The 14,045-nt window shown below is 38.2% G+C and overlaps 1 protein-coding gene across 7 annotated transcripts in view; it reads right to left on the bottom strand.

Annotated features, from left to right (window-relative positions):
• Window positions 1-1,536: 1,536 nt before the first annotated feature.
• LOC133526888 (endophilin-A) overlaps window positions 1,537-14,045 on the bottom strand; it is a 100,578-nt gene continuing 88,069 nt past the window's right edge. For 4 of the 7 annotated variants that reach the window (XM_061863727.1, XM_061863726.1, XM_061863728.1 and 1 more), the window contains 4 exons: window positions 13,927-14,030; window positions 11,323-11,621; window positions 5,528-5,649; window positions 1,537-5,118 (listed from right to left, as the gene is read on the bottom strand). In XM_061863727.1, coding sequence (XP_061719711.1) covers window positions 4,993-5,118; window positions 5,528-5,649; window positions 11,323-11,621; window positions 13,927-14,030 — 651 coding nt within the window. In that variant the 3' untranslated portion in view covers window positions 1,537-4,992. Of the gene's footprint in view, window positions 5,119-5,527; window positions 5,650-8,653; window positions 8,747-11,322; window positions 11,622-13,926; window positions 14,031-14,045 lie in introns of all 7 variants that reach the window. The other 3 variants (XM_061863730.1, XM_061863732.1, XM_061863733.1) reach the window with 3 other exon arrangements.

Below are 14,045 nucleotides of genomic sequence, written 5' to 3'. Positions count from 1 at the left end.
TATGATTAAATAAAATAATAATTTACAGAAAAGTATATTGGTCAAATTATAGGGAACACAACACGACACGACGATCTCATACGCAAAATAATAGTGTAGGATTTAAAACCATCGCGGAAAGGGACTTCCTAAGAAAAAATACATGGATCAAATAAAGAATTGGCTAGACGTAGAGTAGCACGTACCAGGAGATAAAGGAAATTGCATAAGATTGGATGAAATTGTAAAGATAAAAGATTCTCTCTTAAATTTGAATAAAAATGAATCTATAATTTATCATATACATATATATATAATGGAAGTAAACTAAACATTATCAATATTATTAAATATTCATTCACACATATTGATGAGCCCAACTCTAGTCAGTTGAGAACCGCCGACGTAATCCCGTTCATTTGTTTGGTTTTAATCTCCTATCACAACATTATGACATAACATTAACCTTCTCTTTAGCATAAATTAAAAATTCTTTCCATGGCATCTCCATTCTTTAATTTTTCCTTCTGTTACAGTATTTATGTAATCGTCATATCGTGCCACCAATAAAGAAGAAGAAATCCTCTCCTGTTCCCAGTCATCTTCATAATAAATATATTTTTATCTCACTAAATTTAAACTTTTTCATTCGTTTTCTGTTTTGTTCAACTACATATCTCTCATCCGTCGCCTTTTCCTCTTCTAAAACGCACAGCGCGTGCTGTATTTAGGCATTTTTTAATTTTACCGGATCCGGTGATTTTTACCGGATCCGGTAGGTCCTGAAAAGTGCCGGATCCGGCCGGATTACCGGATCCGCCGGACCGGATTGCAATCCCTACTTGGCTTCCGGCCTCATGCGAAACACGATCTTCGAATTTGCTTACACTTGACCTTACCTACTGTTACATTACTGCTGCAGTACTGTCAATTTCCGTGATAAAATGATGTGACGGATTGAAAGTCTATTCTCAGCAGTAATGCGGCAATAAACGTCACTCAATTTACTAAGAAAATTCAATGTAATCTTGATGAGGGGGCACCATGGTCTAGAAATGCTTAGGGCATCAAAATATCTTAATCCGGCACTGGGTACTAGGTACCTTGGCGCTGCAAGTTTTAAGTATAGTTGTCTCCAGGTGTTGGTGGAGTATTTACGCGCTAGGTTCGCAACACCAGCTTTCTCAGCACTTGTGTCAGCTGGACAACAGTCCATTACAATATAATACAGGGTACCAAGTTAGATACTAGAGGATATAAAGCAACACTGGACAAACATTTCATGGATATGATTTAAGTCAACGATAAATATAGCGAATCAACTAGGTAGTTATCTGGTCAATAATACGTACTTTACGCATAACAACATTTTAAACTCATTTTAGGAGGACTTTGTTTAGAGATTGAGTACATACATCGATTAAAACGGGAACATGCGATGTTAAGGTGCGTTTATACTGGTTGAATTCTCATATCTGACAGTTGAGTCAGCGTAGGCGCGCCCCTACAGCCCAGTGAGTGCCTTGTCCCACACACCGAACATTAAAACACGACATCCTCATACCATTAATGAATGTATTATTCTTTCAAAATACTTACATTAAGGAGACTTGAAGATAGAACAATTATCATGAACTTACGTGTAACTAACATTAGATCTAGGTATTGTCTTTTGTATGCCAGAAATGTGATTCAATGGGGTCCATTCACTTTATAATGATTACTATAAAAATGAGTCGAATGAGATAATTATGTTCAATATTACTGCAACATCAATATTTGGACAAAGTGAAATATGACGATTTAAGATCTTACTTAATAAGTGCTATTATTACAAGTACATTTAACAATACTATTTTATAGAGGCCATGAAGTAAAATTCCTATTCAATATGTTTTGGTATAAATCATACATAATCTAGTTTACAATTAAAAAAGAAAAAATATTATGCAAAAAATATATAAAAGTATGAGCGAATTATAGGTACGTAAAATTGATTTAAGTAATAATTATATGGTTTAGGACACTGCACCAACAGCACGATATCTAGCGTTATCACAATGACATTATAATATGTTTATATTATACTTCGCCATAAAACATCAAACATCGAAACGCCACAAACTCCTGGCAAGATTGCAACAACTCTTACATACATCTTCATTCTCATAATTAACTATAAGTATTACATATATTGTATACATTCTCCATTTAGATAAATAATTACCCGCAAAGATATAACTATAAAATCTAATCTCATATTGTTAACTAGTATTACACCATAATCCTAATACATGTCCTGTGCTGTCACTGTTTTGAAATAATGTGATAACGCGTCCAGCTAACCATACGTTGAGAGGAAATACTATACAAATGTGAGAGCGCATCTACAAAAATAGACTCACAATAACTAATTTACAAACATTACTTGAAAATATCACTTCTCAAAATTGATGCTGCCGAAGGCAACGAGCCGCGCTCGTATCCAACTAGTTTGCGTCACGTTAGGTACATTAGGCTCAGACAGCCGCGTACTAGGTATCTGGGTGCCAATCGTTTACGCTCCGTAGCGTATCGTAGTCATCTCTCACTCTTCCATATTAATGCGACGGAGACAGTTGCGTTTCGTTCGCTACGGAGCGTAAACGATTGGCACGTTGACTACGCACCCTGTACTGTGAATAGTCCTTGATGAGTCGTAAACTTATGAGCCTAATATAAATGTGTGCTAACTCTTCGCACCGCATGGCTTTATCTTGGTGCTTCATTACTCGCTAGACAATCATCGTAAGCCTAGGATTCTCAAGTCTCGTGCTCAATCATCAATCTCTACAGGTATCTAGCTTCAGGGGTGGGATGCTCAAAACTCCTTCATCAGACTAGAGATTCTAGGCTTTATTCTAATTATTGTAAGACACTTCCTAGCTGTAAGATGGAAGGTATCTGTCTTTACACACGTTCTAATGCTATTTAATTACCATTGGTTGGTAGTTTGCCAAAACACGGCCATATGCTTTAATACCATATTAACATAATGCAGTCGCACTTAAAGCATACTTACTGACACACTCAATACATCAAAATGTAAAAAATAATAATTAAATGGCAACGACAACATAAACTAATATAATCATTAATCATTCAGCCCAAACATAAAAGTAGCCAAATAGTTCGGTACACCCTATATTTAGTATGGTGTAACGAACTATTTGGCCACTTTGACTGCTACAAAGTATTTGACGCTGACTGTACCTACAATTTATTTTCATAATTTCATGTAGTAAAATCAGAATGGTAAATCTCTCGTTCCGTATAAAAAATCATGTAATTTTCATACAGGCAAACACATTATGGAATGTCCAATAAAATAGCTACAATGGTAAATCAGACAGGTAAAAAAAAACCTTGGAAGACGTGACCAAAATATATTCGTAAAAAACAAGGTAACCGATCCACGGATAAAATAATGAGTATGTATTATTTGGGAGGACACTTCATTACTATAACATTGAGCTTTTGACATAGTTCAGACGAAATCATGAAGGCATCTACTTAATACTGCGTGGCGAATATAACAATTTTTATAACGATTTGAAAACGCAGCACCCGTTGACTACGTCGCTGTCGAAAACATTTTGCCTGTCTTGTTATTTGATGTTAATTTATTGCTTAGGTACGCCACTAATGCAGAGTTCTGCGTATCACGTTCAAATGCGGCATTAAGGGATATTTGTATGGTACAACAAATGATCGAACATAAGATAAATGTACTCTTGTCTTACAGCGATTTTAATTCAGTAGAATAATTTACATTCGTAATATAGTAGCCGCAAAGAGGCCTGTTATTTGATTTTGTGCCTTATTAAGGACGCAGTCATTGTGTCTTCACTTGTTGTTAACATTGAATCTAATCTGACTTTATTTATGAACGGTATACCTACGGACCTTTACACGATTACAGTTCATGTAAAAGTTGAACGTAGTAATTTATACAATATTATATTCATATAATCATATTGCCGCAGTGGGACCAGTCATGGTCTAACACGAACTCTCAAATGGTGTTTGACAGAAGTTGACAACAACGTGAACTAAAACTACATGTTTGTATTAAATTATTTAAAATTCAATTCGCACTTCTTCAGTTGCGTGTCACAATTATGGAGTAAGAAACAAGTTACATAGCTGCTTGTTTAGAATATTGGCTTCAAAACACGATTTAACATAGAAACATTAGGCTAGGCGATTGACAAAATATCCCCGACACGAAGTCGCCGGCGTTGCGAAGGGTGCTAATCCCAACTCTTACCGAGCCCACACAAGTTGAAAGCTCAGAAAAATCACTATAAATGCGCTATCTATACAGGTTTGTAACCAAAAACAAAAAAAAACTTAAACGCAGGAAAGGGAGTAGATTTTTAACACTGAACAAGGTGGTGCTGTACGGTTTGGTGAAATTTGCGGAAGGTCAAGCACTAAGCTTTGATGATAGAATAAGGAGGATGCGTGAACTGTACGCGGAATAGCACATGAGTCTCCCGCTTTTACACATTTCGCAGCGATACAAACGCGGGTCTCTCAGCCGCGCGATCGCATTGGAATATCGAATGTATCGCCACTACAGTGTACAGTTATGCATTCATATTTAAGCCACAAGTCCTCCTTCAATTCCCAATATATGGCTCCGTGCAGCACCATCTAGTACAGTACTAAACATAGCTCCACTTGGTGCGTCATTACCGAGGGCCACGGAACGCACGTTCTTGGCGTGCACTCAAGGCCGTCTTTATACACACGGGGGGCCTTGGGCACTCAGGAATAGGGGGCCCTATTAAAAACCCCGTTGGACTGTAAAAAAACTGATGCCGACCGCAATACATTTGTTTTGTCCAATGCGTGTGCGTTTCGTAGCCGAGGCGTTTGACTGTACTCTGTTGTTACAGATCTCAGTCATAGTTTTTGTTCTGAGTTTTCGAGTGAGCGCTCAGTAAGATGGTACGGCCAGGACTGGGCTTACATGTTGGGCAGCGGCACGGTGACCTGAACGTAGCTGATGGGGAAGTAGCCGGTCTTGCCGTTGACGGAGCCCTCGAACCAGTTGTCGTCCACTTTGTTGATCAGTGTGATCACGTCGTTTTCCTGGGGAACACAGTACGGTTGGAGTTGTATGTGCCATAATGAAATAAAGACTATGTATTGAGATTAACAATAAAATATTTCTGGCACCAAATATTTATCAATTGTATAAGATGTCTAAATTAAAAAAAAACATTTTATCATGTAAGTGATTTTTTTTTTATAGAAAGTTTAAATTTTATTCTTTTCCCTAAATTAGACAACCAGAGTTAGGCACCACATAATTTACGGAGCCTTACTACGCCATCTTTATTAGCTGTCAAATTCGAAGTACGAATTTGTCTATTAAGACTTTACAAACAGCACTTTATAAATCAATGTTTTTTGCTGCCACAGATTGTTCTCGCAACTATAAACTCGATTCAGGTGAAAAACACTACCTACACTAATATTGAATTCAACAAATATTTACCTTGAATCCAAGCTCGCCCTGGTTCTCAGGCTCGAAGTCGTAGAGCGCGGTGCAGCACGGGCCCTTGGCGGGCGCCACCGGCGTCCGCGCGGGAGACTTCACCGGCGACGGCAGCGGCGACGCTGCGGGGACTCGTCGTTAGTACACAAATATAGTTGCAAGCGAAACGAGACCTTACCATGTGCCTTTAAGGATCAATTTCGATGTTAATTTGTTGTTGGCACTGGCTTCATTGACAGAAATCACGGTAATGTAAAACAATCTGCACATTTTTAATAGTATATTACGATACAAGTGCGAAAAATAGGAAATTCGAAACGAGTGGCGATAAATTAAAACACGATCGAAGGGAGTGTTTTAAATCGACATGAGTTGCGAATTACTTATTCGCACATGTATCGTACAATGTTTTACAGTACATATGGCCTTTTAAATGTTCGACACAGTAACGTAATATGCTAATTTTCGCACTAGTGCGGTAAAGTAGCACCATATGTACTGTAAAACATATTATGGTAAGATCTCATTTGTGTTGAAATACTATTATTACTAACAAACATGTCTAAAATCTACCTAATAAAAGACATACCAAGAATGTACTGCCAACTAAACATCGACTTGAAATAAATATTGATACAAACGAGTTGATTGTTTTTCAAATGGCAAAAATAACACATCGATTGCCATGACAAAGACACATTTAATAATTTAGATTTATCATGAAAGTATACGATTGGCGACGTTAAGCGAAGACAAGCGACAATGTTTGTAGTACCTTCATTTCTAAGTAATAAGTATGTTATCTTAAATATATACCTACGTTGGTATTCATTTTCAAGGTAAAAAACGTACAAAAATAGTGTTTAGGTATTTTTTTCACAAAGCTAAATGGAACTTCAAGGCATCATGGGACCATGTCTAATTGACCGACAGAAAGACGATTCTTAATATGATTCGTTTATAACGTACTTTTACCATACGAGTAGCTCCGTCGGACTAAGTTATTTTTTGTTGACTGTAGTGATGTATCTGAAGATATTACCAATGGCAATTCTACTTCTGCATTTGAACGACAATCAACTCGTAAGCATGGTTGCTTTCAACAGGTAGATTTCAACAATTTTGTAAAAGCTATTTCGTTCACGAAGCAGCGTCAAGCGTGATTTCCCTTCGTAGATACTACTGGATTAACATTCGTATTGTTTTCTAAACAACATAAATTCACAGTAGTCTCTACTACGAGATAATTCTGATTCAGAATTAGATGGACTAGTTCGTACGACTGGTTTTTAACATGGATCTAAGCTCTACGATGACAACATGCGACGTTTAGCGAACATTTTCGTCGAAACACTATTAGTTGATGTCGCGAGAAACAAATGAATGATTGCGACATGCATGACACGACTAACGCCAGTAAGTAGAAAGGAGAACCGAACGCAAACAAACAAGCGAATCAGTCAACAACACTATTAAAATAAACCCAGCACTCGATAAGAAAAATGACGAACCAAAATTTTCAGCTACGTGTATTAATGTAAGTGTTTAGTTGTAAAATCAGTCATGTATAACATTTTAAGTTTTCTAGAAACTTGAAGAAAGAAAGGTTTAGACATGATCCAAAAAAGAAATCGCAGTATAAGCCCTTCATAAGGCATTAATTAGAAAAAATGTGAGGTTAGCCACCGTCAAACAACAGTTACAGTATGAATTTTATGAAATGATATTTTCGGCTCGAGCTCTAATCTGTTAAACAAAAACCTTTGTTTCTTTTATGCAGCGGTTACCGACTTATTTCAATAGTTCAAAGCATGTGACAGGTCATTCTGTTACTTGGCAGGCCACACAGGCGACCCATCGTCCTACATCACCCAAACTCGTTATCTCAGAATGAGCTGTTTCATAAATTTGACCCTTAATCACGATAGTTGCTTTTTAACGACATGATTGTTTTGGCACGAGTCTAAGACGCCTCTCCATAAAAGAAACAAAGGCTTTTGTTTAACAGATTAGGGCCTGTGCCGAAAAACATATTTCTTAAATTTCCTACTGTAACAAGTTGTTTTCTTGAAAAATAACAGAATTTTAAGATAATTTCAGCGCTACTTTTATGCCTTTGGAATCAAAGAGACAAGGAAGCCTCACTAAAATGTCTAGTCGATTTAAAGACAAGTGTTATGTCTCAACGACGTCTTAACCCACAATTCTAGAAATGCAAAAGCGATCTTCAGCATTCGATCAATTTTAAATGGTAAGCAAAAGTTTTAGGTATTTACATATTTATTAACCTATTATTATCGGACTACAAACAATTTTATTGAAATGGTAAAAGTTATACAATTTGCATCTAGAAATTCAGAGCGGCCTCTCTGAATTTTAAACTGTAGTTTTCTTTTTAAGTACGTAGGTATACCTATACACGTAATGTGTCTGTGTTCATGTGTTGTGCTTGATTATATTTTGTCTGTAGAGCTATTATGTATCTGTGTGACAAGTGAGGTGTTAGAAAACTTGAAGCTTTTAATTGAGCAAACTAATAAACGGAAATAATTGACCGTCTTAAGATCACAAACGCAACGCGGAACGTGCACAACAACTAATCTAATAGACGCGTGAAATCGAACCCGATATCATGGCGTAGGTAAGAAATAAGAATTACATTTAACTGGATGACTGAGTTAAGGGTGTTGTTTATTTACCTTTTTGATGTTTGTCATCAAAGCAAAAACAATTGCGTTCGAAAATCATATCATAGCACCTAGAGGTAGAATCCCTTACGAACGCCAGCGGGCATCGTACAGTTCACAAATTTGATCGAGTTCAATTTATGAACGCCCGCTTTTCGCTCAGCTTCCCGTTGGCATTCGGACCGCCAAGTCTGTCATAGTCGTCCCAAAAATAAGCTACACTGAGGCCGTAGACTGGACGCAAGCGGCGTGCGGAGCGGCGAGCAGCAAATCATGGCCATTCATGCATTGCGCTCGACCAAAAACTGTATGAACGGCATTGATTTCCCGCTGCGCCGCTTGCATGTAGACCGCGGCCTAAGCTGCTGCTCCTACGCGCCAGTCTTGTTTGAATTCACGCATTATCAGATCAGTTGTGTGTGGTGGCGGTGTGTGTTACCGTTGTTGGAGCGCGAGTTGTTGGAGCCGCCGGGGAACAGCTCGAGGTTCGACGGCGGCTTGTGCTCCGGCGAGCCCGCGCGCGAGCCGTCTTCTCCCCGACGCAATCAGACAAAGTCCATACTCAGTACCATTTATCTCATCGTCATTTACGCTGTACCCGACGGTCAGTGCGGAATCGGTGTGATGCAGTATACCTTCTAGATTAACGCCGTAGCGAAAGCCCCTCGCATCCTTGCCAAGCAAGGGGCCCCGTTTTACGAAAGCTAACGAAGCTACGTGTTGGACCAGCAATTTACGGTCAGGCGACATTTGCCAGCGTGGTGAAACAGGCGCCACCTTTGTATTACAAGTTGCTAGCTTTCATAAAATGGGCTACAGCAATACTGATAGGTATCACCGATTTCATACCGCCAAGTCAGGTAAGGGGTTTATAAGTAGTGGGAGTAAGATATGTGAACGGACGGGCCCACGCAAAGGTACAAGTTAGTGCTAAGTTCAACTATAAGCGGAGGCGGTAACATTTATAGTTTGAAGTTGTATGAATAAGAGATCCCTTTCATACAAGTGGGAATATCACAAATGCCGCGCCGCTGTCGACCTATTTGAGTTGGCAGCTAAAGGGCCAGGCATTATTGAACCCACATTAATTTTGACGTCACGTTTTAGGTGTGATTCCCAAATTTTTACCGAGATTATAATTAAATCAATAATGGACATCACCGGGGTATTCTTCATGCTAAAGAAACTAACTAAATTCGTGTCTTTGAGGTTCCTGGGATGTTGTGCAGTACTATCGGTCGCACAGTTAACGGTCCATAAACCTTATTACAAACAAATAAAATGTCTAAAATGGTCAGTTAAGAGTGTTGCCCTTAGTACGATGTCGTAGGGCTCTGCATCGTGCATGTCAATTTGTTCGTCGGTGTGACAGAACATAGAACACACATAGAGAAGATAAGACACACCAAGTACTCGCTACTCGTCCATCGAAAATTAGTTTCAGGAAATCACAATATTACGAGTATCAATTCAGAGAAAAATCATAGGACAGTATCAGTGATAAGGGACATATAACATTCATTCATAGAAAAATACAAGCTATATGCAAGAATATTAAATATTCTAAATTTCAATAATAAAATTGTTTTTTTTTTTTTTGATAAATATTATTAAGATTCGTTGCATGTTGCTTGCTTTTTTGTTATTACAATAATAATAAAGTAAAAATTATAGATAGATGGTTTTGGGATAGGTATAGGTAGGAAAGGTAATGGACTCTCGGCAACCTGCGAAAAAAACTGATTTACTGTACAGATTCACCGTAAACCGTACTAAGTAAAATACAAAATAGTGTGAAAAAATCTAATGAATCGATTAAACGAATAATCTGATTAGAAAGTGCCAAAACACCTACGAAATCCTTTCCCTACAAATACCCCCTTAAAGACCCCGGATAAATTAGTCACGAGTGTTAGTTACGTTTTGATGTGTATGTATACATATACATATTATTATGTTAACACAGAGGTACAAATGAATAGTACAGAAACACCACTCGATGCAAAACATGATTCACTTTCAGAAAAACCATATCTATGATTTTTGGATTAAGCTAACACATGGACACTAACTGAATTAATAGACTTATATGAAAAAGGAAGTGCATATATTACCTTAATAATATATCACCTTAATTTATTGAAAATATTAATCTATTTTACAGTATAACATATAATTACAGTACATTCGACCAAACTACGCGTTATTTGAATTTATTCGTCCTTCAATGAAAAGCAAAAAGAGATTATGAATTCCATCAAAATCGTAAGACGTAAGAAACTAGGTATCTCGACGAGTCTATCAACTAATAAAGTTTCGATCTCACAAGATCGAAATTCGAATGTAAGTATAACCAAGTAGCTAGTGTATTGTAGAATGTAGGTATGCCGAATGAACAAATCATTATAACCTGTAATGGATTCATAAATGAGGCACAGAGATGGCAAAATCTAACCACCAAAGTAGTCATTGGTCAACACATGTGGCCAGCATTCTTTATTCATATGTTTTGCATCCTTCAGTGTTTTTGTACTATTTTCTGAAGAATTATTCTGTGAGTTCTGAGTGCTACAGTCCGCGATAAGCGTGCGAGTGCCGGTCCCGAGGTAAACGTGACGTTTGACTGTGGATAGCATTACTTTTCACCCAACATGTTAACGAGGTTAATCAACTTTTTTGCTGTGACTTAAAACGTTGACAATTTAAACAACAGTGCTTTAAAAAAATTACTTAGTATTGAGTCTACTCAAAGACCAACCACTATCCATAGTTGATTTTTAGAACAAGCTCAGGACAAATTATTTACAAGCACTACTCATCTCCGTTGTGTCAACATCTAAGAAATTTAATTATCATATATCACCCAAAATATTTTAGTCCCGTAACCACACATATATCTACATTTTTTATTTTATTTGTATACATCAATTTGGAGAGCAGCCTTCGATGGTAAAAAACACTGTTCTAATTAAACAACAAAGTTGATTGACCCATCTACTTTTCGAAATAGTAAGTAAAAAACCTTTACCTTCAAACCCAACATATACCCCACCACCAAAAGCAATCCACAACCAAAAAATAAATAAAACAAATAAAAACCTAAGTCACCTTTCCATGGGTCTCTGCCGTTAAACTGATTTCTTGGCGCCGGGTGAGGTTTGAACTGATACGCCGTAGGGTTAGGGCGGGGTTTGGGTGGGGTGGGCATCTCCCAGGCTTTGAACGGGTCGCTGGTGCTGAGGTCGCCGACGGACGAGGAGGGGGGGATGTGCTGGCGGGGTCGGGACAGGCTTTGGGTGGAACCGTACCGCCTACCATTGTTCAGGTCGTGGATACCCTCGATGTGGAGGTCGGCGAGGGTCTTGGGCACGAACTCCATCTTGGGACGGTTCACGGCCTCCTCTTTCCTGTGGAAGAAAGCATGCATAGGTTTGTTTTACAAAGTTGATATTCTGTGAAATATAAAGAAGCTCGAAATTATTCTCTCATCAATTCCCTTCACTAATGGCGTCGCTGAAAGAATCAATTGTTATTAAAAGAAGAATCCAAGTAAAAGAATCAGCGAAATAAAGGCTCTTATGACGAGATCCCAGCAACATTTCTTTAAATTAGTATGTTCGCATCGCACGCATGTTTTACATTACATAGTAGAACAAGTCCGTCTGACGACCAATTTACTTAACATCACACAAAGCTTACGCCTACGACCTCTTCGAATGCTAATGAGTTTCAGCGGCCCGCAATGTCTCTGTTTTGTCCATGTCATTGAGCTTCTGATAGTAGATTATCGATGGATAACATTTTTCATGTAGATTACAAATTGATATTCAGTTTTATTTAAGTACAGTCGCCATCAGATATATCGGAGCGGCCAAGGTGCTCACAAATATCTGAACACGCCTCTATCGCCACAGCGTTATAGTGCGTGTACAGATTTTGAGCACCTCGACCACTCCGATATATCTGATGGCGACTGTACTTAACGATCAACAATCAATATGTTATTTACTGTCATTAACGGTTCTAACGCGATTAAATTTCATTATTTTACCTTTGCCCATGGTGCCTAGCCAAGATGCCAATCGTTTGCGTGATATTCGACGTTTCAGCCAGGTTGCACTAGCTGTGATCAGAAGACTTCCCAGCAAAATGTCAATGGAGATATTGGTAAACCACGCTAAACTACTCGATATTAACAGTTTTGAATGATTCACGGTTAGTTTCACTAGACTTAAATCGACACAATATAAAAGGTTTTGTCACGGTCCATATCCCGGTCGAATTAAGTCTACTCGATATTAGTTTATATAAGTTCGGGGTAGACAAATAAACATTGACATTTTGCTGGGACGTCAGTGTTCCGTGACCACGGCGAGTAAAACCTGGCTGGAATGTCGGATAAAAGGTAAAATAATGAAATTTAATCGTATTAGACTCGTTAATTACATTAAATATGTGTACAAAACGCGAGAATTTAAGGAGAGATGGAGAGAGTTTATGTTGTTTTATAAATTGCCAAGTTTAATTGAAAATTGACATGTAGATTTTCCTGTCAAAAACTATGTCCACTCACTCCCTAGCATACGGACGTAAATTTCATACATTTTAGTGGTGGTAATGTCCGTTTTCGTCCGTAAAATTTTAACTTTCTAATTTTGTTATTCGAAATATAATGTTATACATTTTAATGCTAGTGAATTTCCACAATTATAATTAAGACATTGATGTAGTGGCCATAAGTATAGCAAGACTTTCGATGCTGCGTGTTCTTAAGTATTACCAAAATTGCGCAACCCTCTGGAAAAATATAAAACAGGGAAATAAACGGTTTCCCTATAGTTTCTTAGGAACTAAATGTTGAAGAAACTGCTATATTCCCAGAGGCTTCCCAATGTGTGACGACGCTATTTACATAAACATCCTCTATTCAAGCGGGATTTAGGAAACGCCGTGGAAAGTAACGACATATTCCAAGCGACGTAAAGGTGCTAACAAAGGATGTGCTTTAGCTATAAAACGGCATGTTTTAAATAAAAAGTTTGTAGAAGAGTTGAAAATCATAGATAAAATCGTGCTTCGAATTCGACAGCCAGCGCGAGGTTGTTTTATGCATAATAGTCTGGCTGTCAAAAGATCTTATAACAATCCAGTTACCACAAAACATATTATTGCGTACAGACTTTACCTTATGCATAAAACTTAGCATGTTTCTGGTAACTCTTCCAAGGGCCAACCATTTCATTTTCAATACCTACAGCATGAAAACACCTAGCGTGCTCTTGGCAGGGAACGTGTTACATTTTGTTTATTTCAATCAATATCATATGTCAAAATTACGCATAAGGTGAAACGATTATCAAAGGCATTTTGATTTGGTAGGCGTTTATGAATAAAGATAAAGATAGGTAATTTTTCAAGTAGGCATATTTCAATGTGCTTATGAACTTCAAATAAAGCTACGCCGGCTCTAACCCCACACACACCCGAGACGGTCCCATGTATATATTTTTTTAATACTACGTCGGTGGCAAACAAGCATACGACCCGCCTGATAGTAAGCAGTCTCCGTAGCCTTGAGCGTTCTCCATGAGCGTCGATTCGAGCCTTTGCAGGATCTCCGTGCATTGCTGGTGGTACTCCAGTAGCTCTTCCGCCAAAACAGAGCTGAGCTACTTGCTCCACGAAATGATAGTTAACGGATAAGATACTAACTTCTCCATGAGCGTCGATACGAGCCCTTGAAGGATCTCCGTGCATTGCTGATGGTACTCCAGTAGCCCTTCCGCGAAGAATGTGAGCTGCGCGACTTGCTCCACCTTGAAGCACATGTG

The sequence above is a fragment of the Cydia pomonella genome, chromosome 17 (genome assembly GCF_033807575.1).
Source record: "Cydia pomonella isolate Wapato2018A chromosome 17, ilCydPomo1, whole genome shotgun sequence".
Taxonomy (NCBI): domain Eukaryota; kingdom Metazoa; phylum Arthropoda; class Insecta; order Lepidoptera; family Tortricidae; genus Cydia; species Cydia pomonella.
Note: the sequence above shows the minus strand (reverse complement) of the source record. Positions and strands in the feature narration are given on the sequence as shown.